The sequence below is a fragment of the Ailuropoda melanoleuca genome, chromosome 8 (assembly GCF_002007445.2).
Source record: "Ailuropoda melanoleuca isolate Jingjing chromosome 8, ASM200744v2, whole genome shotgun sequence".
In the NCBI taxonomy this organism is placed as follows: domain Eukaryota; kingdom Metazoa; phylum Chordata; class Mammalia; order Carnivora; family Ursidae; genus Ailuropoda; species Ailuropoda melanoleuca.
Window position 1 is genome coordinate 81,811,208 of NC_048225.1, and position 23,690 is coordinate 81,834,897.

At 49.4% G+C, this 23,690-nt stretch overlaps 1 protein-coding gene and 1 pseudogene across 4 annotated transcripts; one reads left to right on the forward strand and one right to left on the reverse strand.

Moving 5' to 3' along the window:
- LOC117803417 overlaps nucleotides 1-23,690 on the reverse strand; it is a 96,236-nt pseudogene that overhangs the window by 11,357 nt on the left and 61,189 nt on the right.
- Nucleotides 2,406-16,043, forward strand: TEX35 (testis expressed 35). Of its 4 annotated transcripts, none has more exons than XM_034666774.1 (9): nucleotides 2,406-2,550; nucleotides 3,287-3,445; nucleotides 3,878-3,946; nucleotides 4,904-4,960; nucleotides 5,656-5,715; nucleotides 10,102-10,166; nucleotides 10,398-10,590; nucleotides 10,939-10,982; nucleotides 11,341-16,043. In XM_034666774.1, the coding sequence occupies exons 1-9, from the start codon at nucleotides 2,512-2,514 to the stop codon at nucleotides 11,507-11,509; spliced, it is 855 nt and encodes a 284-aa protein (XP_034522665.1). In that variant the 5' UTR covers nucleotides 2,406-2,511; the 3' UTR covers nucleotides 11,510-16,043. The 4 variants fall into 4 exon arrangements, with proteins under 4 accessions (XP_034522665.1, XP_034522667.1, XP_019651913.1 ...); XM_034666776.1 differs by having other exon boundaries at nucleotides 3,287-3,337; XM_019796354.2 differs by having other exon boundaries at nucleotides 11,257-11,464.

Below are 23,690 nucleotides of genomic sequence, written 5' to 3' on the forward strand. Positions count from 1 at the left end.
GCCAAGGTCTGACGCAATATTTACAGAAATGATCAGAAATTGCATAGTAACCCGTGTGTCAGTGAGACGAGATCTCCCCTGGCACAGTGGAGAGCTTTCTGAGGTGTCTATAAATCAGTCAAGTGGGACAGTGCAGTAACCAGTCACAGGAGAGCTCTAAAAAATGTGTGTGAGAGTTCCCTGGGCCTAGGAAGCAGGGAGCCCGTCTGGCTGAAGGCAGCGCCCAGACACTCAGTGTGTCGGCGGGGTGCTGTAGGGTGAACTATCCAGGTCATCTGTGTCGAACCATGCCAGTCCAAGGTTGACTGGAGACCACAGCTGTCAGGCTTCCGGGAATATTGTTTATGCAATATTCTGTCCTCATCAAAGGGATTTGGAACACTGGGTCACCCCTGGAATCACAAGAGGCCAAACTCAGAGGCCCAAGGCTATTTTTAAACTCCCCTCGTCCCCACCAGCCTCCCATACAACATTGTCTTCATGAAACCGAAAACCCAAGACCTTTGTAAAGAAAAGAAAGTTCAAATGACACCAATCTGGAGAAAAGAGACTTGTGGATGCTGCTTTCTCTCTGCTGTGAATACCCCTTTTCCAGCAAACTCCATTGGAACGTCTGTGGGCTTTGTGCTCCCTGCCCTTGTCCCGGGGGTTCTGCCGTGTCAAGAGGGGTTAGGTACATCTGGCATTCTTCAGGTAGGAACAGCCCGTGGTCTGCATGCAACCCAGTTCTATCAGAGCACTGCCTGGTGTCGCAATGGGGCTTTGAGCTGGGGCCTCAGGCCATTGCAAAATCTCACAGGAGAAGAAAGTAACATGAGAGTCCTTGGGGCCCTTCAGATGGATTTCCTCAGCCCTTCCAGAACACCGATGAGATGACAACACTGATGTGCTTGGACGCATGTCTAGTAACTGCTGTGAGGAGGCCCAAGCCAGGAGCCGCGGGTAAGTTGCTACCACCTGTTCAAAGGATGAGAATTGCATACGTATAATTTATGAAGCAGTTTTACAACGACACCCTGATTTCTTTTAGACCCAGTTTCCTGATAATAGGCTTGGCTCATTTAGCAACTGCTCAGCCAAACAAAGGAAACTTTGCTGCAGGTCCCAGAGGATCTCAAGCCCCAACCAAGGGAGACGGTGCCCACCTCCTACAGGGCTGGTGAAGGTTGAGATGGACTGTGTCGTTCTCCTTGCGGTTCCCTGCTCAGGCCTGCAGGATCTTTGGGAACCTATGCAGAAAGGGCCCTCCTGCTCTGCGGCTGGCAGATCCGAGAGGACGGAGTACAGAGCTCAGGGGACCCAGAATCCCGCCCCCCACTGGCTAGCAGGGAAAGGCACCTGGGAAGCTCACCACTCCTCTCCCCAACTGAATGCAGTGATGGACACTTTTTCCTGTGGTTGTGATGGATTAAGAGCAAGGACTGTCAGGGGGCTGTGAAACAAGCCGCTGAGAAACGCCACGGCTCCTGGGGAGGTTCCTGCGCTGCTGGCCTCCGGAAGGGACAGGTGCTCGCACGCGTGAGCCTGGGGGCAGGCACGTGCTGCCCCTCCTGTACCCCTGGGCTGGCTGTCCTCCGGATTGGCACGCTGGCCTTTTTGATGGCAGCTAGTCCTTGAAATGGGGGAGGGGGGTAGAATGCCCAAGAATACCAAGAAAAGAGAAGTTAGGCTTGCAAATCGGATTCTGATGATTTTAGGCCCCACGAGAGGCCAGGATCCTTTGACTCTTTAGGCACAAATTACAGCCCCCCTCAGAACGGCCTCAGTATCCTCCCCACCCCCAGATGCTTCTCATCGACAGCACTGTCCACACTTTGCTTCTTGCTCTGACCCTCTTGCGGTCTGATAGAGGAACCGAGAGACGAGACTAGGGTGGTGCAGGGGAGAGAGGGGCAGGGCCAGCCACGCAGACGGACCAGGGTGTCAGAAGCCGTCCTGCTAATATTGGCACCCCCGAACCCCACCCCCAGGTTAGCACAGTACATTGAACCTTAAACCAGAGGGATTTCAAGGCGTCTCAACCCAAGACAGCTCCAGACACCAGGAAGGGTCTGTCCACATGGGGCCCTCAGGGCAGATCTTGGTGCAGGCTTGTGGGGGGGAAGCAGCTGTTTGGGGGCAGACACCTGGTAGGTGAGTCCCTCTGGGGGAGGAGACAGCAGCTCTTGCTTCTGGTGTGGTGTGCCTTCCACTAAGGCCTACGAGGCCAGGTCCTCAGCAGGGGGATTTTGCAGGACAGCCCCTCTCCCCCTGGCAGGAGGGAAATCTCGTGGCTTTGGAACCTGCCCTGTCCCTCATCACAGTGGCTGAGGCCCCCCCTCCCCGGCTCAAAGCTGTGGTGACACTCCCCGCCAGCATGGGGGAGCTGGGCATTGTGACCTCAGCTGTTCCACACACAGAGAGGTGGTCACCTTGCCCTCACCTTGGCCTGTAATCTGCATAGGACAGTGGCCTGGTCACAGGGGCCCATTGCGGGGAGATTGGGAAGTTAACACACTGGCCTCCTCCATCATGTCGGCCAAGAAGGCAGAACTGAAGAAAGCAAGCCTGGTAAAGGAGAAACATTGCTGGACAACGTGGGGCCTCTCCAAGTTCCCGCTGGACAGAGCGGCAGGGTGGGGGGGGGTACAGAGAGCTCTCTGATGACTCCTCGGCTTTTCTTTCTCTGCTCTGAGCTGCAAGTGGCCTGTCAGCCCAGAAGGAGGGTGGCACTAATCCGTGGCCTGGGGGTGGGAAGGAAAGAGGCCTCTGCTGACTCCCTTTGGGACACAGAGCAATGGATTAACCCCCCCACCTTCAGCCACCCCACCCCCCCCGCCTCGAAGGGCACGGCCATGGCACAAAGCACCTTGTGAGATGGTGTGATTCACGCCCCGGTTTGCAGACGAGGAAAGGGGGGCTCAGAGGGCGTAAATGATCCCCTGGGTGGCACAGCCAGTAAGGAAGCAGCTGAGGTTAGACCACGAGCCCATCTCTCTCCAAGGCCCACGCTCCTGAAATAATACCCACACGGTTTCCACAAAGTTATGCCCAAGGGCTTTCCTAGCTCAGGCCCCCAGCAGAAAGAGGGCTGCTGGCTGACGGGGCAGGTGTGCGCTCAGAAAAAGGACGATAAGCTGACACGGGCTGGGTTGTCTTGAATCATGCTGGGGGGGGGGCGGTCAGTGGGCCTGAGCTCAGGTGCAGGTGGACAGGCAGGGGTGGGCAGGGGCCTCTTGAAAGGGCTGATGTGATCCCCCCAGTCCTGATGCCTGACAGGTGGACTGCCAACCTCCTCCCTCCACAGAGCAAGAACTACAAGGCAGTGTGCCTGGAATTGAAGCCAGAGCCGACCAAAGTAAGAAGCTTTTTTGAGGCCATGCCGGCAGCCAGGCCTGAGACCCGTGGGGAGGTGACTTGGAGTCAGGGGTCATTCGCTGTTCCTGGTGGCCAAGACCTGTCCCAGGTGCTGGGGAATACACGAGAGAGAGACAAGCTCTCTGCTCTCACAGAACTTCACACTAGTGACTAATCTCATAAAGAATAAATAAGGAAAACTCAGCAGTGTCACCCACTAGGCGGGGAATTAAAATAGGGAGGTAGGGCCCTTGGCTCAGCATGAAGGCCGAGGAAGGGCGCTGTGGGCGGAGGAAGGAGCGCGTCCAAAGTCCCTGCGGCAGGAGTGGGCTTGGCTCTTCAGGGGGCCAGGAGGGCAGTGGGGTGACGAGCTCCGAGCCAGAGGAGAAAGTGGTGGGAACTCCTGTGCCAGCGGGGCCTCCAGCTCTCTCCTCCACCCCAGCCCGAAAGGAGGAACGGAAACTTGGGGGGGATCTCTCCTGCCTCGTCCACCCCACGCCTGCGATTTCCAATAGTCTGTGTTTCTGCTTTCCCCCTACAGACATATGACTACAAAGGAGTAAAACAAGAAGGGCCGTTTACCAAACCAGGAGGGACGCACGAGCTAAGGGTAGGTGTGACGGCCCAGGCGGGGGGTCGACAGGCGAAGTGGAGACTCGGGCTCCCCAGCCACAGCCATGCCGGGTCCCCTGCTGGCATCTGTGGCTCTGCGCCAGGGACCGTGGCTTCACTCCCTGCGCTGCTTTTTGTTTCGTTTTAACTCTTCATTTTGAAGTAATTTCAGACTTATGGAAAATTCTCAAAAAGTTGTGTGATGAATTCTAGTCTACCCTTCGCTCAGATTTCCCAAATGTGGACATTTGATCATGGTTCCCTCTCTCCATATATACATATATACACACACACACTTTCACACACACACATATGTATAATACGGGGTTCCTGAACCATCGGAGAGCATGTTTCTCTCCAATTTCAGTGTGTACTGTCTAAATACAAGAACAATCTCTTACATAACCACAGTACAATGATTAAAATATCAAAATTGGGACATGAACATTGATTCAGTACTTAGTCTTTTTTTTACCAATTGCTCCACTAAGGTCTTTCCTAATGGAAGAAAAAAACAGCTGTTTCGATGCGGGATCCAATCCAGGCCCACACGTGGTCTCCAGGTTCCATGTCTCTTCAGCTTCCTTCCATCTGGAATAGCTCTTGCACCTTTGTTTTTTGGGACGTTGTCATTTATGAGGATTATAGGTCATTTATTTTGTAGACCAACCCTTCATTTGGGTGGTCTGATGCTCCCATTTGGGTGGTCTGATTAGACTTGGCTGTGCATTTTGGGGGGTGTCACATCGCAGAAGTGGAGGCGTGCCCTTCAGTGCGCCCTATCGGGAGGCACACGGTGTCTCCATGTCCCACTCTCCTATTGTCTTAACAGCATCCTTTCCTTCCCCCCTAGAGGGAGGCATCTCTCTGTTCCTCCTTCTTAGCAACACCCCAGGATCTTCCTTCCATCCAGGATGTTTCCTTACTCCTTCTCTTCCCTGTTTTATTTCCTCAGAATGAACTCAGGGAGGTGAGGGAAGAGCTCAAGGAAAAAATGGACGAGATCAAACAGGTAACAGGGTGAGACTTTTAAGGACACAGAGAAAGAAGGGTAGCACCTGGGAAAATGCAGTGCTGAATTCTGAATAGCGAGGGGAATCAGGAATCGCATGGAAAAAGCCTCAACCTCACTTAGCCCGATGTCCAGTGTTTCGGTGCTGGGCAGCTTAGATATCTAGTTCTTTTTTGTTTGATGCCTACACTCAGGTTTTGAAAGCCAAGAACTCTCTACAGCGTCACTTTGAAGGTTGAGGAGATAGAACCTTAGTGACAGAGTGAGAGGGACTGACTGGAATGTGGGGGCAGTCACGGACCAATTCCATTCTCCTTACCCCCCTCCCCTGAGCATGCTACAGAGAAGGAACTCTCTTGTTGCTGCTCGGACGGAACCACCTATGGCAAACTCATGAAGAGAGGGAGTGCTTAGGCAAGGAGGAGTACTGGAAACTGTGGTCTGAACGCCACCCAGAAGCCTTGCAGTAGCTAGATCGAAGCCTCACCAAGGCTGGGGGGGTTGCTTCATGCTACCTGCACCCTCGTCCCTTCGTAGACTCCTCGGGGAGAAAGGGGCTTTAATAGGCCACGACACACCCATTCCTTGAGCTTTATCCAGCTCATTCCAGAGGAGCAGCTGCTGCCCTGCTTTTTTAAAATGCCAGAGACGACTCCACGTTCAGTAAAATGTGCTGGGCCTTTCTTCTTCACTAGATCAAGGGCGTAATGGACAAGGATTTTGATAAACTCCAGGAATTCGTGGAGATTATGAAGGTAAGCATTTACTGAGCACTTTCCATGGCCGGTACCATACTAGAAGTTATGAAAGGAGATACCAGACCCTGCCCTGCAGCCACTTACAGTCTAGCAGGAAGACCCAAACTCTATGGAGAGAAAGAAAAAGCAAGCACCAAGCTACATGATAATTGGAGTTAATTAGGAGTCTGGAGAAATACGGCATGAATATTGGGGTAACCAGACTAATCCTCACAAAGCAAGTGCATCCTAAGGTGAACTTTGAAGGCTACGTTGGAAGCTTAATGCAAATCTAACCAAAAACCCAATAAGATTAGGTTTGAACTCAACAATTACTGAGAGGACCATCTAGACTCTAGAGTCGTGGCCCTCAAACCTTGATGTGTTTTGGAATTTCCTGGCACATAAATAAAGAAAATAGAGCTCAGGTCCTATTTGGAGGGGGCTTGGACCCTTGGATTTTTTTCACATTCCCCAGATGAAAATTTGAGAACCACTGATGTTGAAGCATAAATAGGCAGAAGCAGATATCTTTAAATTTTTAAATCAGTGTAAGTAACCCTGTAACAACCTCTCCACCAGGCATGCCTGGGAGGATTTAAAAAATCAGTATGCCCAGGCCCTGGCCCAGAGGAACTGAATAAAAGTCTCCAGGGTGGGCCACAGTGGCTTGAAAGTCTCAAAGTGATTCCGATGCTTTCCCCTGGGTAACAACCAGATCCTAAACGCTTTAGCAGTAGTCACTAACCTTGCCTGCACATTGCAATCCCCTGTAGTGTGACTTTGACCTTCGACCCAGGCTGCACCCCATAACAATGAAATCAGAACCTCTTGAGATGAGCTCCAGGCATCAGTGATGTTTAAAGATCACCGGGTGATTCCATTGCACGCTCAAGGTTTGGGAACCACAGTTCCATTAAATTTAGAAGATAATAAAGATGATTTTTTAAATGTTAGTGAGAAGGAAAGGATTATGTATTCATATTAAGGATTATGTATTCAAATTAAGGATTATGCTTGATTATATGAAGAAAGAAAAGGATTATGCATTCGTATTAAGAACTGGATTAGATGAAGAAAAACTTAATTCAGTTAACACTGTAAAACCTGAAATAGTCCATAGAGTGAATTTAAATAATAAAAATCAATAAGAATAAATTATAAATAAATATTTAACTAGACAGTCTAAATACAACAGAAGAAATCATGAAGGAAATATTGATATATTTAACAATATAATAAATTTAAAAATCATAACAGGAAAGTACCATATACAGAATTAAAAAGCAAACAACAATTTGGGGGAAATAATTTTCCACAAATACAATATAAACATCGATAAAAGTTTTTTGTCTATAACATATAAAGCTCACACAAATCAATAAGAACCAAATAGGGTATGAGCAAACAATCCACAAAAGAGAATACAACTAAAAAACAATAAATATATTTAAAAGGTTTACCTCATGCATAATCAATTAAATGCCAAATGAAAACAATTCTTAGGTCATTGTCACATTCAAATAAGTGAACTTTTTTTAAAGATTTATTTATTTATTTATTTATTTATTTATTTATTTATTTATTTTAGAGAGAGGGTGCGGGCGTGCAACATTGGGGGGGAGGGCACGGAGAGAGATGGAGAGATTCCCAAGCAGACTCCCCGCTGGGCATGGAGCCTGCCATAGGGCTCAGCCCACGACCCTGAGATCATGACTGGAGTGGAAATTAAGAGTCAGACACTTAACCGACTGAGCCACCCAGGCGACCAAATAAGCGAAATTTTAATTTGTGACAATTATAGAACAAGGCAGAAATGCTCTTATACAGCTGATCAGAGTGTAGGTTTGTACAAAGTTGGAAAGAAATCAGACGATGGGTACCAAAAAATGTCAAACCCCTTGACTTACTAATTCCACTTCTCACTATTTAACCTATGAGAATAATCAGAAATACTAGCATGGGTATATGTAAAAAGATGTTCATCACAGGATTATTTATAATAGCAAAAATTTGGAAGCCACAGTTTTGAACAGAAGAATAGCCAAATAAATTAGGGTATATCCATAGAATGAGATGTAGGAACTACTGGAAGCGGTGTTTAGAAGGAGTTCTTACAGGCGCACCTGGCTGGCTCAGTGGGCAGAGCACATGACTCTCGATCCCAGAGTTACGAGTTTGAGCCTCATGTTGGGCATTGAGCCTACTTTAAAAAAAAATAAGAAGAAGAGCAAATGCCATGGTTGAGTTAGATGTTAACATTAAGGGGAAACTGAGTCAAAAGCATATGGGAACTCTTTGTACTATCTTTGCAACTCTCAGTAGATCCCAAATTATTGAAAATAAAAAGCTTATTTAAAAAAAAAGAATGCTTATAATGAGAAGTAAAAAAGCAAGATACAAGTAATCTATACAGGCTGTTCTCAGTTAAGTGGGAAAAAAAATAGCTAAGTAAATATTTAGAAAAAAGACTAGAAAGAAATATACTAAAAGGGTTAATAGCACTTACTGCTAGGTGATGAGATTAATTTGTTCTTTTATATTCCTCTGTATTGTCCAAATTTGCTACGGAGGACATGTATTATTTCTGTATTAAAATGCAAACACAGTGTTTTGTTAGTGGGCAGGACTGGGGATTGAAAGGCACAAAGGAGGCTATTCTGGGCGCAGGAACAGCTTGCCGCACAGCGTGGAAGCAGGATGAACGTGAAGTGTATCCCGGGCAGTGGGGGGATCAGTCATACAAGTGGGATCATCTGGGGAACCTGTGGGACGTAAAATAGAAGGGGCACAAAGGCAGTAGATAATGAAGGCTTTTGAAAGACAGGCCGACAGGTTGGGACTTGGTGTGTAAGCATTAAGAGGCCTCTGGAGATTCTTAATCAAAGAACATGCTAGAAGCAGGACTTCAGAAAGGCTGAGCAGGCTGCTGTTTACAAGGTGGCCTGGGGCAGGGGGGAGGGTGGGAGAGCAGGGGTGGGGACTCTCTGCAGCAAGATACCAGCCAGGAAGCCACATCCCGGCTCAAGCTGAGGGACTCTGGACCAGGTGTGGGAACAGAAGGAACAGTACATCTGAAACATGCATTGAAGGAAAAATACTATTCTTGGTGATTGATGCAACGTAGAGAATAAAGGAGAAGCAAGCATCCATGACCCCAAAGGCAATCCAGACGGGTAGAAGAAAGTGGAGACCATGACAAGGACAGCGGGCGAATAGTTGATTTAGGAAACAAGGAGATCATTTTGGGACATAAGTTTGAAGTAACAGTGAGACTTCTAAGAATGGGCGACATTTTGACTCTGATATTTTGAACCCAGGGGGTATTTACACTTCAAGGATATTTTAGCTGTATTTACGAGTACAGTTATTTTATTCAAAATGTATACCACTTACAAATGCTTTTCAAGAAAGTACTTTTGAAATCCTCTCCACCCAGACAGTATGATTCCTTGATCAGTTTTCTACCATAGATCAGTAAACTCTTGCCAAACCTTTCATTTTTTATTAAAATTATTTTGGGGGGCGCCTGGGTGGCACAGCGGTTAAGCATCTGCCTTCGGCTCAGGGCGTGATCCCGGCGTTATGGGATCGAGCCCCACATCAGGCTCCTCCGCTATGAGCCTGCTTCTTCCCCTCTGACTCTCCCTGCTTGTGTTCCCTCTCTCTCTGGCTGTCTCTCTCTGTCAAATAAATAAAATCTTTAAAAAAAATTATTTTTAAAGCTATATATATATATATATAATATTTTATAATGGTCAAGCCAACCCTGTGTTTGTCCATAACAGATACTATCTGTGATGACACCTGCCATCCTAGACAGTCTTTTGTGACCACTGTTCCCATGCCAATATTTCCAGATCAAATTCTACAGATCTAAACTCGCCAAGAGGATTTTACTACTCTTTCAGTTCTTAGTAAATAGTAAACGTGAGGTGCCATTTGAGCTACTGTTTCTTTCATGTTGACTATTTCTGCCAGAAATTGGGTTAAAGAAGAAACACACGTACATGCGCAGGATCTGGGTGCAGGGGTCAAAACATTGGAGTCAAAGTGTCTTTGGGGGGTGGGTCACGAGACTTATTTTCCCAGCTCCATCATTTTATAGGCATGGAGCCGAAGCAGGTGATGGTCTCATCCAAGTGTGGGATCAGGTACCAAGACTCCCTGTCCTCTGACTCCTCTGGAGACTTTGGAGGAGCCCAAGATGACCCGCCATCGGCTTTGGCCTCATTGGGGAGTGGGGGAGGGGCAGGGAAGAGGAGGCATGTCCCCCCAAGGCCAGTGAGGATCCTTGAGGAAGGAGGGTGCGGAGGTCCTCTCTGAGCGGTTGGGAGAGGCGAGAGAAAAGGATTTCCAAAGCCCTTCAAGGTGATCATTCTAGCTTTGAATTTTCTCTCGAAGGAAATGCAGAGGGATATGGATGAGAAGATGGATGTTTTAGTAAATATACAGAAGAACAGCAAGCTGTAAGTGTAACCTGCACCCATCTCTCCTAGTCCCTAAAGAATCTCCTTCCTTCACTTTGCTGAGCGTCCTCGGGGCCGGAGGACGCTCAGACTCTTCACGGTCCTGTCTTGGTTTCTGTTACCCCAGTGGCTTGGGGTGGGTCAAGGTCTTCCCTGGCCACCCACGCTATGGTTACCTCCTTGTCATGTTGGAAACTGTCCCCCCAACTCTGCCCCTCCCTGACTCCCCAGTCCCCTTAGAAGAGGGCCAAAGGAACAGCAGGAACTCAGGCTGGTAGGAAAAACAGACACAGACCCTCAGCTCCGGCTCAAGAAGGTGGATGGAGCCGACGGAACACCTCTTTCCCTTCACAAGAAGATGATGGCACTACAGAAAACAAAAAAGGACCCTCTGGATTCCCTCCATCAATGCGGGCCTTGCTGCGTAAGTGAGGCCCTACCTCCCCCGTAGTCTGGTGCTACCCCCGGCTCCTGCTGCTGCTCCCTGACCCCCCTCCCCGCCGGGTCCTCTGGCTCCCTTACCTCTGGCTGTGAAGGGACGGTTCCACCCCTCTGCCGGCCCGCATGCCTCCCTAGCCCGGAGCCCTTGCTGGGATCCTGCCCTCTAGGCCCCAGGGAGACCCCAGAGCCAAAGCAAGCCCCGACCCTGGATATGCCTGTTCCCAAGTACCACCGCATTGTTCTATCCTTTCCTGTAGCAAGACCCGATGAGGTGCCCAGCAGGCAGGCCAGGGAAAAATTATCTTTCTTGTGCCGTTTCTGTCCTCTGCAGGAAAAATGTTTGTTGTGTGCCCTAAAGAACAGCTACAATCAGGGGTAGGTGGACCCCCGTAAGAAGCCTTGTCTCAGCCGGGTGCCCCATCGTCCCAAAGGCAGTGGGCTCAGACTGCGTTTGCGTCACATCCCTCCCGAGGTTGTGCAGACCCTGCCCCCCCATCCACCCAGTCGTAGAGGACATGGCACCAGGCAGGAGGGCTTGGGGACCCCCGCCGGGAGGCTGCTGCCCAGAGGCTCCTGTGGAGAGGGTGGGGGGTCCTCGCTGGCCGCTGAGCTGACCTTGCCTCCTTCCTGCCTCTGTCTCCGCCTCTAGCAGCAGAAAACTTCCATATCAGGCCTGGCCACCCTTTTCATCCTTGGCTTCTGGAGCTGCTTTCTGATTTATCTGTACTTCCAGCCCTATGTGGTGGAGGACATGCTCCCAACTAGCGCGGCCGCCGACGCCACCAGCAGCTCCGGCTCTCCCTCCCCACGCTCCTCGAGCTGCACAGCCAAGGCTTGTGGCCCTCGGACCTACCATCCCGCCCCAGGCCTGCCCCCACCCGGAGATTAAAATCTTCGTTTAAAGCCAAAGCAGGTATCACTGTTTTGAATATCAGCCCCAAACTTCAGTGTGCAAGAGAGGCACTTTTTTTTTTGTTCTAGATTCCCACAGTTTGGACTTCAAGTCCTCTTTCTGCTTCCTGCCGAATCAGTGGGAAATTCTGTCTTGGCCATTCTCAGGGTCAACCCCCTTCCTCTCCGCCGCCCCTCCACTCTGCCTGGTTCTGCAAATGTCTCCCAGGTCAAAAACGGGGGGGGGGGGCAAGGACGACAGCTGCTATTCTGTGTAGTAGCAGCAAAGAACCCCGTTGCCCTATGCACCTGCTCCCTCTGTGTTCTTAGCCCCTGCACTGTGTGCAGGGTGCCGAGACCCAAGAGTCTCGGGGGCCTGGGGGACCCCGGGCCCGGGGTCTAGCCTTCACTGCTTCCCTTGAGGTCTTGTCTTGGGGCAGAACTCAGGTCCCCGTTGTTCATAGGAACCCCCTCCTGGTGGTTTCCTGTCTCCCGACGGAAAAGAGGCATATTCCCACAAAGGCCTTAGGCCTTTACAAGAGTGGGGATGAGCCAGGGACCTCCAACTGCTCCGCTCTGGGTCCTGCCCCAAATCCCCTAACTTGGCCACTAGCTTGAAATGACAGCAAAGAAAGATACAGAGAAAACAGAATCTCAGTAAACTCTCCTGTCGTGTGTGCGATTCTTTGGGCTTAGTTTAATGGAGGAGGAATCGAAAGGATTCCATATTTTATTTCGTACCAGCTTTCTCGTTTCAAACCTTTGCTAAGTTGGCTGCTTGGACTTCTAGCCAGTCTAGTGAATAACTGACCACGCTCTTAACGGCCGCATAATAATGAGCCATGTATTGGGGCTTCTGATAGAAATTAAACAAACAAAAACTTAATCAAAACCTAGATCCTGCCCTCAAGGAGCTTATAGCTTTAAAGGAGACCTGGTAAACATGTTTATTAACAATACGGACCATATACAAATAAGGACAATAATCACAGCATGTGATGAAAGGAAAATGATTCAGAAATGGGAAAAAGAAGGGTGGGTATAGACTGCTTCCCTCCCCTTACTGATGTAACGTATTGCCACACATTGAACGGCTTACGGCAACAGAAGCCGGGTCCCAAATGGGTCTCATGGGGCAAAATCAAGTTGTTCACAGGCTGCATTCCTTCTGGAGGCTCCAGGGGAGAATCTGTTGGTCTTTTTGGGCTTCCAGAGGTTGTGTCTGCATGCCATGGCTCCTGGCCCCTTCCATGGTCAAAGCCGGCAATGGCCAGCGGAGACCCCTCAGTCCGCATCAGTCGGACCCTGATTCTCCTCCCACCTCTTCTCTCCCCTGGGAAGGCCGCTGTCATTACCCTGGGCCCATGTGGCTAACCCAGCCTGATGCTTCACGGTCAGCTAACGAGCAGGCGTCCTTCCCCTTGGCCGCTTAATACAACAGATTTGCAGGTTCTGGGGATTAGAACGTGCACATCTTTGGGGGCATAAAAATGTAATTTTTATGTATATAGACATCTCTGATCTTGTCCTAGAACATTTCCAGCACCTTTTTCCCACCTGTACCTACCCTGCTCCCTGGTTACCACTCTTCTAGTCTCTATCTCAATGTATTGTTTTGCCTGTTTTTGAACTTGTTACGGATGGAACCATATATGTATTTTTTAGACTCATTTTCTTTGCTCAAAATTACATCTGTGTAATTCATGCATATTGTGAGCATAGCAGTTGTTCATTATTTTGTAATTGCTGTGCAGTTTCCCTCTTGTGAATACACCATCATTTACCCGTTCTCCCACTGGTGGCCCAGGTGATTCCTTAAACAGGCTAAGTAAAAGCAATTTTCCCTGCTGCCCTTTGTGCCTTTGCCTGGCCTTTAAACACCTCCCCTGATCCATGGTGCCCTGCAGGTCACTTTAATCCCCTCTTTATCCCCCAACAAAAAATATTTACTTTATTAGACTGAAAAAAACCTCAAGCCTGGGACTTAAGCCCTAACCTCTCACCCAAGCTCAGCTCTATCTGTCTGTCCAGGCCCCAGCTGTCATGTCAAACTCAGTACAGACAAAATCAGCCTCCCCACCTCTGAACCCAGACCGCTTCTCTGCCCAACTTCCCAATGGGTCCATGTCCTTGCTCACTGTCTGGCAGTCGGGCCCCTGGCCTCTTCTCCCAAAGCCCCTTCAGTTATTGTAGAATTTCTGAGAGTATGGGCAAAGTGCTTATTACTGGCTGGCAATGGGATCCTCTTTCCTATTTACCCTCCTATCACTTCCTCCATGATGTATCTCTAATGGCTCTCAGGACCTTTCCTGGAAGAGCTGAGGAGGAGAGAAGAATGCAGGTTGCTCAAGGGCAGAGACCATTCAGCATTCATCTGTTGCCCACCGTCCCTGCCCCTTGACGGATGTGTGGGTGTGTGGCTAGCAGTCCCAATTTTGGACACGGGTACCCCTTAGTCATTCAAGTTTTACACTTTCTCTCTCTCCCTCCCATAGGATATGAGCTACCAATTCCCAAGCAATCTTTATAACATTCCCAATGTCCATTCCCCAATCCTCCAACTCCCATACGTCCTCTAACCCAGGCTCTTAGCATCTGGATCCTAAACCACTTAGAGTAGCTTCTGACCCACTTCCCTTGACTCCAGTAGTTTCTTCCAACCTGCAATTCATTTTGTGCACACCACTTCCAGATACTTGGTGCTTACCCACTGCTTTCTACTCCAACACTGTCCCTTGTCCCAGTGCCCACTGCTCATGGGATAATGTCCAAACTCCTCAACATCCCGTTCAAGGCCTTGCCCTTTGGATCTGATCTTAGATGTCGGAAGTTTTCTCCCCTCTTCCTGTTGGTAAACCTACACTCTAAGGTCGGAGAGAGGAGTTAATGAAATTGCTCCATCCAAGGTCATGTGATAAGTGGTAGAGTTGGAATGTGAACCCGAGCATTTTGGGTTAGTCTAGCTTTGGATTTTGTACCCCTGGGGGTTGTTCCCCTGCCCACTACGCTGCGACCCAGGAGCAGTTCAGTATCCACTGTTGCAACCCTGGAGAGGTGCTGGGAAGAGTCTGGGGCAGAGAGCAAAGCACTTGGCTTCTCTCTTCAGCTACCCCTTGCAGCTCCAGGGGAGAGCCAGAGTTCGTGTAGATCCGTGAACATTCAGGCCAGCCTCTGCCCAGGAGCCAGTCCCACTGTGGACGGGGTTGCTTCTCTTTCTTGGAGGAAACCTCTCAGTTCACTTAGGGAGAAGGAGACCTGTGCCTCTCAAACACATGCGACAGAACCCATTGACATCAGAGATGTAGCTGAGCCAAGGCTAGAAGCTCTCCAGACTTGAATCTTAGGCCAGGGAGGTTGTTGAAACAAAAACAAAGCTACTTTCAGTTAAATCATGAATGCCAGGGAGGCCACCCTGACGCCATTTTTTATCACTAGGAGCCACCTTCAGCTTCACATTCCCTGCACAGTAGGCCTGAAATAAAAGCAGAAATCCTCACTCCTAGCCTTGCCCAAGCACATTAAAAACCAGAGTGTATGTACACACTCCTCTGCAAAAGCCGACTCTTGAAAACCCATCAGCAGAGGGCGCTAGAGCCCCACCAGTCCCTGCCCACTGACCTCTCCAGAAGGAAAAGCTGCAAGGTCGCAGAAAAGGGAATCAGACAAGGTGGGCTTGTGGGAGGTGGTTAACTAGACCCTGGGTCTCACCCTGGATTCATCTTTGTAATTTTATGGGATCCCAAGACGACAGACACCTCTGATTTGTGCCTGTAGGAAAACCAGTGGTAACCCATGTAAGGAATCAGTTCCAAAAGGGCCTCCCCGTAATCCAGTGTTTGGAACTCACCAGAAGTGACCTACATCCATTTCTTTATTTACTTAGGCAGCACAAGCCAGGCATCGGGCTAAACCATGCATTTCCCACAATGTGGTGCTGTAACAATACTTAGATTTGAGACTAGCCCTCAAAAGCCTTTGAAGTCTTTAGTATGGAAAATAGAATTAGTGGGACTATTTTCTGTTCCTGGGTAGAGAAAAGGAAGGACAGAGGACAATGTGGAAGAGTAGAGAACGTGTGGGAAGAGAAGGAGAGATGAGCAGGAATAAGGGACCCTGGGGAAGAGGAAGCAAAGTTGGCTTTCAACCCCTGCCTGGTGGTATATAAAATATTAAACCTTAAAATTTGTCTCTGGCATGCTCCCATTTACCTTTCTAGACCGTGACGTGGGTCTGGACCCTCATCTCCCCAGAGCCTCAGGGCTGCACGGGGTCACCCAGAACTCTTTCCTGCAGCACACCCCAGCTGGGCCTGCCCATCGTGGCTGCCATGCTCCCGAGTTTCTTATTCTTCACTCCCGTCCTCTTTCCCCGGCCTGCGGCTGTCCTCCTCAGCTCTGTGTTGGTAGGGCAGCAGTTAACTAAGGCACCCCGTGTGACATCTTCTAAAGAGTCCCCAAATCCGTCTTTCATTGCTAAGTTTCCAGACAGTGGGCTGCAGGGTCCTGACAATTTCGGGCTGTTTATTCAGGGATGGTATTTTGGGAGCCAGGCCTGCCACTGGGTTCCCATACAATGTTTCAGAGGAGCTGGCAGCGGGGGCCTGGGGGGGGGAGGGGCTGGTACAGAAAGGTCATTGGCGAGTTAAGGATTTGCAGGTCAGGGATAAGTATCTCTGGGCAGTTCTGAGTGTGTGTGACAGTGACTTCACATGTGTGATTCTGTGTGGTTGGATGAGGCCAGAGGCGGAAGGTCAGTCCACGAGGAAGGATGGGGGAAGAATGGGCCACATGGCTCGATACAGAAGAACCACTGAGGCAGGAGAAAGGAAGTCGGGGGGGGGGGCTTGCCATGGCAGATGCAGGCCTACTGTCCCAGGGCCACCACCTGGGAAGCGCTCCTTGCCCGGGGCCGGAGCATACAGCGCCTGGGGCCCCTCAGCGCAGAAAAGAAGAGACCTCCGGGGCCCACCGCCCATGCGCAGCTCCCTGCAGGTCTGCACATCCTGTCTGGGCTACGCCAGGAGCTCAGGTGGAGCGCTGTGGCTTTCCTAGAGAGCCTGCAGAGGGAGGTAAGTGAGACTCAAGGGGCCGGGAGGACCGTTGTGACAAGGCACAGGCCACAAAGCCAGCTGGACTGCGGCGCTCATGCTGAACGTCTCCTTTTTGGTGAATCTCGGGCATTGTGCGCATTGCTTCCCCACCTTAGCTGTCTCCGGGGCCTGCCAGAGGGTCCCCACTGGGAATTCCACCTGCTTGTTATTTCTCTGCAAGGGCGCTCTGGCTGTGCAGGAGCGAGGGCGAGGAGGGAAGAAACCAGTTTGCCCACCAGGCCTTGGTAGGATAACAGGACATCCTGGGCACCTGTCCACGCAGAATAAACCTGGGATTACCCTGCCTCATTCACTGTACCTTTGTGAATGCCGCTCCCATCCCAGAGAACGTAGCCCAGTTCAACCCCTCCAAGTCCCCACCATGCATGGTGACAGAATTCAATCTAGCAGTTCCCTTTAGGCCGGGAATGTCAGGGAAGAGGCGCAGGGGAAGGTTCTGGAGTTCTGGTAGTATCCTATTTATTGATCTGGGTGGTGTGATATGGGTGTGTGCTGTGCATAAAAAAGTATTCCTCAAACTGCAAATGTAAGATTGGGCAGCTGCTTTGGAAAATAGTTTGTCAATTCCTCAAAATGTAACATGGGGTTACTGCTGTATGACATGGTAATTCCAATCCTAAGTACATACCCCAAAGACCTGGAAACATGCCCAGACAGAACCATGCACGTGAATCTTTATAGCAGTGTTGTTCATAATGACTAAAAGAGGAAAACAACCCAAATGTCCATCAGTGGGTGATGATGGGTAAACAAGGTGTGGTCTCTCCATGCACTGGAATATTAGGCACCCATCAACAGGGATGGAGTACTGACATGGGCTACCACGTGGATGAACCTGGAAAACACATGAAAGAAGCCAGCCACAAAAGGCCTCACATTGTATGATTTCATTTCTGTGAAAAGTCCGGAATAGGCAAATCTTACAGAGATAGGAAATAGACCAGTGATTGTCAGGGACGGAGGGAGGGGAAAATGGATATGGGATTTCTTTTGGGAGGTGATGGAAATGTTCTGGAATTAGATGGTAGCAGTGGTTGTCCAGCTCTCTGAATATAAATGATCAAACTGTATGCTTTAAAAGGGTGAATTTTACCATAAGTATTTTATGCCTTAATACTAATTTTATAATTTCACCTTAAAACTGAAGGTGCCACTATTCTGTTGCCGTGGCCCCTGATTAAAAAAAAAAAAATCCCAGCCACTGTCCCAGCCAAAATGCTGCCTCCTCTAGGAAGGCACCTCTCTGAGCTCATTCTGCATTTCGTGCCAACACCCGCTTACTACTTGTTGCTTTTGGAACCTGGCCACTCAGAGTGTGGCCCTTGGACCAGCATCACCGCATCATTCAGGAGCGAGTTAGACCTGCTGCATCTCGGCCCCCCAGGCCTACTGACTCAGACTCTGCACTTTAATGAGTTATCCAGGTGATTCGTATGCACGTTAAAGTTTGAGAAGCACTGCTCTCGAGAGCACTCGCCCCACACACACCTGCTGAATGAAAGAGATTTTAAGCTCCTCAAGATTGTCTTTGTCTATCCCTACAGAGTCTGTGCTCATAAGTATTTGTGGACTCAGAGGTCACACATGTTCGTCCCCAAAGAATGCTGAGCGACATCAGAAGTACAGCCAATACGTGCTCTGACTCTAAGACCAGGACCGACTAAAATTTGAGGTTACTCTGGTGGGATAAGAGAATAGGTGAACTCCTGACATTCGGAGTGAGAGATCCAAATACCATTTCCCACTAAAAGCAATCAGGGCTCCTCAGACAAACGGCTAATTCTAGATCTGAGCAGAAAGTGTACAAGAGGTTTGTACAAAATGTAAGAGACTTCTTGGATCATGTCTAAAGAATTCAGGAGCCAAATAGAAGAGACTGCCACTGGCCAAAATGCAGCCACGTGAACACCAATAACACTAATTACAATGAATCAAAACACATCAAATGCGTTAAAAGCCATGAATTAAGAGTAATCCTCAAAACAGAGCAAAACAAAACTTTGCTCACTGTTGTAGGATGTTAGGAAAGCAACTCATTATTTTGAAAATGGTAAATAAAGGAGGAAAAGCAAGCAATTATTCTGGGTGTCATATAATAGATAATGATATCTGTCATTTCTCCTTCACTTATAGGCTGGAGTACTTCTATGAGGGAGAAATGATGGAATCAGATATCACTATTTTGAAATGTTTAATGAACCCAAAGATTCAAGCATTGGTCCCCTGTAGCATCTAATAACACAGGAAGAGACAACCAGATGTCAGCTGCCTCCTGTTGGAAGAACAGATCACCACTGAAACCAAACCTGAGCCTGATTAAGCTCTAAATGCTATACCAATTTACGGGAAAATAGGAACAGAGAGCTTGTTAAACTACACCTTCAGGAGAACATCAGCAACGTCTAGATTGTGGACGAATCTACAGGATAAACGACCCCGGGCCTTCAACAAACAAACTTCAAGGGGGAAAAAGAAAAAGACACAAGTGACCTATAGATGAAAACAGACTTAAAAGTTCTACCAGCCAATTTCAACATGTGAACCTCATTTGGACCTTGATTCAAACTATTTTTTTAAAATTTTTACTACTGGGGCACCAGGGTGGCACAGCGGTTAAGAGTTTGCCTTCGGCTCAGGGCGTGATCCCGGCGTTATGGGATCGAGCCCCACATCAGGCTCCTCTGCTAGGAGCTTGCTTCTTCCCTCTCCCACTCCCCCTGCTTGTGTTCCCTCTCTCGCTGGCTGTCTCTATCTCTGTCAAATAAATAAATAAAATCTTTAAAAAAAATTTTTTTTTACTACTGAAGTATAGTTAATATACAATATTAGTTTCAGGTGTACAACATAGTGACTTCTATTACTCCGGGCTCACCATGGTAGTGTAGTCACCATACATCATCGTAACAATATTATTAACAACACTCCCCATGCTGTATCTTTTCATCTCTGTGACTTACTTATTTTATAACTGGAAGTTTATGCCTCTTAATCTCCTTACCTTATTTTGCCCACCCCAGTCCCCACTTTGTTCTCTTATTTCAAGACTCTGTTTCTGTTTTTTTGTTTTGATTTTTAGATCCCACAAATAAGTGAAATCATATGGTATTTGTCTTTCCCTGTCTGACTTACTCCACTTAGCATACTATCCTCTTGGTCCATCCAGGGTGTCACAAATGGCAAAGTGTCAGTCTTTTTTTATGGCTGAATAATATTCAAACTATTTTTTAAAGCCATTTATGACAATTTTGAGACACCAGGAAATTTGAACAATAGGAATTGTTAATTTGTTTTGACGTATAATAGAATAGTGCTGTTGATACAGAAAGAATTCTTTTTGAGTGATTTACTTAAACTTTTACAGAAGAAATGGTATGACATCTGGAATTTACTTCAAAGTAACAGAAGCTGGGCTAAATTGATGGGTGTGGGGTGTGGGGTGTGGGGCAAGTCTGGCCCTTGTTGTGGTTGGCCAGTGGCCAGGTGTGTGATAGTTCACGATGCTATTCTGTGTGCTTTTGGGTATGTTCCAAAGTCTCTAAAATTAAAAAAGCTAAAACAAATGAGAGATATATAACAAAGTGTTGATCTAGCAAAAACACAGTATAAACAAAACAAAACAGACTCAGTCCAAGGATCCAAAACTATGTAAGAACAATAAGATGAGCTTCCTTGTCTCATTCTCAACTTACTTTCCATAATTAGATTTTTTAAATAATGTAATAATTTACCTTCAGAGGTGTTCTACAAACTCTCAATCACAGAGAATGCAGCAGAAACCGAAAAGTTATCCAAACTCAAGGAGAAAGAATTGGATACAGAAATTATTATGGAAGATATGGGGCCAAGAAGGAACCTAGCTAAGTTCACAGAAGTCCACTGGCCGAAGGCCTGAGCCAGGCTGCAGGTGTGTTCACCACCGAGCTGGGAATGGAAATAGTGTGTTGGTTTAGCGTCCTTCTCCCTAACAGAATCAAATGCTAGAGGCTGGGTCTCTCCCATGGCTGCACATTCAAATCCCCCAGGGAGCTCTGGAACTCAGCTCTCTCTCCCTCCTCCGCTCCCCCTTAAAGGGAGCTCTCTGCAGGAGGCCAGCGCTCTTAGTGTCTGGGGAAGGCAGGCTTGGGATTTTATCTGGTCTGGGCACATCTAACCACAGCTGGGAAATGGTGGCAGTCACTGCTGGGTGAATGATGAAGGGAGTGGATGGGTGAAAGCCTGGGTGTCAACTTCATTCTGTTTGCTGTGAGTCACTTGAGGTCATTTGGAGCCACTGTCCAACCTGAGTCACTCTCCTCAGGTCTCTGGGGTGTGGCTGAGATCCGAGGAAGCCAGAGCTTGGCTCCAGAGGGCTCAGACTTGGGCTTGGGTGGCTACAGGTTTCAGCAGCTCATGTCCCTGTCCCTAGGGCAGACAGCTGCTGGGCAGAAGCCAGGCGGGACAAAGCTGGGAGGAAAAGGCTGCAGGGGGCACACAGGTCGGCCTCCCGCAGCATGCTGGGCTGTGAGTCAACCCTGAGTGACACCCAGCAGGCAGTGGGTAGCGCCAAGTGGGGATTCCATCTCCATGGTGACCGGCACCAACCAGAGTGACCCAGAGGCCAAATCCCTCCCCGTAGGATCTGAGCCCAGCACTGAATAGTGACTTTCAACAGCGCCACGGCAGAGGGTTCAACCGCTGACAGGGCACACAGAGATTTCAAGTAAATGTGTCAGGAGCCACTGATCCCTGGCAATTGAGGTGGGGTGGGGGAGGGCAGTTTCTAAGCAGTCAGGACACACAACGAGGAAATATGACTCAGGTTTCCAAAATGCCCTTCTCAGGTATTACCTGTGACACAGAGCAAGGCCCCTCACTACAAGCTCCTTGCCCAGCAGCAGTGGGATGGGCAGCTCCTTTGCCAGCTCACGTGCTGCTTGGCCTCCTTGCTGGTCTAGTGGGAGATTGCCACTTTCAGGCCCATTTGGCCCAGAGGGAAGGCTCCTACCCCACACAGGATTTGTGACTAAGCTGGCCTTCTACCATACCCTCCTTCTGCTCCAGGTGTGAGTTCACCCTTCGCCTCAGCCCCACCCAAGTTTACCAGCCCAGCATTGCTCATGGCTCCCTAGCCTGGGGTCCTTCTCTCTTGGCCTCTCAAGAACTCCCCTTCTCAGGCAGCCCTATTGGCTGCAACCTGGCCTTCATGGGACCTTCCCCTGTTTGACCGTGACCCTAGAGGTCCTAGTATCACTTGCCGCCAGGCAACGATAAGGCAGGGATTTGTAAGCAATCAACCGACCAAGCAATGAGAAGTTTAAGACCCTCCAAGAACTTCAAGCAAGCCATCTTTGATGAAGCAGAGTCCATGTGAGGCCAAAGGAAGGCAAAGTGATGTGGATGTGAGGACTATTCCATCAGGACAGTTTCCTGCAGGAGGCTGGATTTGAACCGGGTAAGGGAGACAGGCTGGTTATTAGTTAGGTGCTGAGAAGTGTTGGGGCTGAGCAGGCAGCACATGGTGATAGGAGAAAAGTCGGGAGCAAATGGGCTCTGAGAATCCTTGTGGGCAGGCAGGAGTGATACCCACAATACATAACCATCGACCCTGACCCACCAGACTATGGAAGTGCTGGCTTTGCCAGCTGTGACCCTCTAGTTGCTGGATTGGGATCTGGGGTCTCCTGGGAAAGGACCGGGGTAATGATGGGCAGGTGGCATTTGTGTTGGGGGCAGGGGCTCAGGACAGCAGCTGCTTACCAACCAGGACAGAAGCAGCTGGGTATTTCAAGACCCCTGAGGACCACAAGTAGTGTGCACTGTCAGAAGCTCTGCCCAGCGTGTGAGGGGGCAGTGGCCACGAGACGTGAGCCCAGTGCTCAGACATTCTGATGGGATCCATTAGCCACATACTTATCTGCAGGAGGACACAGCTGTGAGTCAGGAGCCCCTGCTTTCCTTCTTTCTTGGAAAAGATTATGTTCCAGCATAGCACAGAGGGCCCAGAGGGCATCCACCACTGTTGGGAACGCTGAGATGGCTCTACCCTTGCCCAGCCCAGGCCCCACCCGAGAGACGCTGTTAGCCTTGTAGCCCCCTCTGGCTCAGAGGCTTGCAATCCCCTTGGGAGTCAGACTCCGGCCTCGGTTGGTCTTGTGAAGTCAGGAAAACTCCCACGGACAAGGAGACTAGGAGGTTTGATGACTTGTCAAAGCTAATTCAGAGCCAGAAAAATCCAAAGACTGTCCCTGGGACATAATGGCTGCTGTTAGAACCTGTGCCTTTGGGTGTGGCTTTCCAGCAGAGAAGCCCTCCCCTTCCAGAGGGCACGGTGGGGATCTGGCATGGAAAGCACAGCAAGACTTGGACAGGCCAAGAATCCTGACTCCAGGAGAAGGGAGGAGAAGAATCTTGACCCTGTTACCAGGCAGTGGAGCGAGACAGCGGCTGGGAGCCCTGCACAGCCAGGGTGGCGAGAGTCCTGGGAGGCAGGCGGCCGCACTGACCAGCTGGCACCAGCAGGGAGGGAACACACTGGAGTGGACGTGGAGACCCTCAGAGACATGGTCAGCGGGAGACCGGAGAACCATGCTGGAGACACGGTCATGTCCCAAGGCAGGCCAGCACTGCTGAGACTGCCGCCACGGAACATGGGACGCAGCCTTCACGGTGCTCTCTCCGCCTCGCTGCCATAACTATAAACATGTTCTCTTCTGTCGCTGTACCTTCCCTCACAGGTCCGAGCCCGCAGGTGGCTGGGCCGGGAGAGAACAGGTGCAAGCTCTGCGTGGTGGGGAGAAAGAGCACGTGACCTGCGAGCGCCCTGAGATTGGGTAGAAGGTGTCGCATGTGTGCACAAGACATTTTTCGGAGCAAGGCCAGAGCTTTTCATGGGATCCTCAGATGAAAACAAGTGCTGCTCTAGAACGGTAGTTCTCAACACTTTCCTGATGCCCCTGAGGCCTGATGGGGTACTCTGAAAGATCAATTTCCATCCCACCCATTCAAGTCAGGCATTTAATCCCCCTTCTAGGTTAACACTTAGACCCAAATGCTCCCTCCCTGCCATTAAGCCAGAATCATACACCTAACTTGGATGTTGAAAA

Coding starts and splice junctions, on each gene's coding strand:
- TEX35 (XM_034666774.1), top strand. CDS start 2,512: ATGTCGGCCAAGAAGGCAGAACTGAAGAAAGCAAGCCTG. Junction 10,167..10,397: donor ATACAGAAGAACAGCAAGCT/GTAAGTGTAACC, acceptor CTGACTCCCCAG/TCCCCTTAGAAGAGGGCCAA. Junction 10,591..10,938: donor ATCAATGCGGGCCTTGCTGC/GTAAGTGAGGCC, acceptor TGTCCTCTGCAG/GAAAAATGTTTGTTGTGTGC.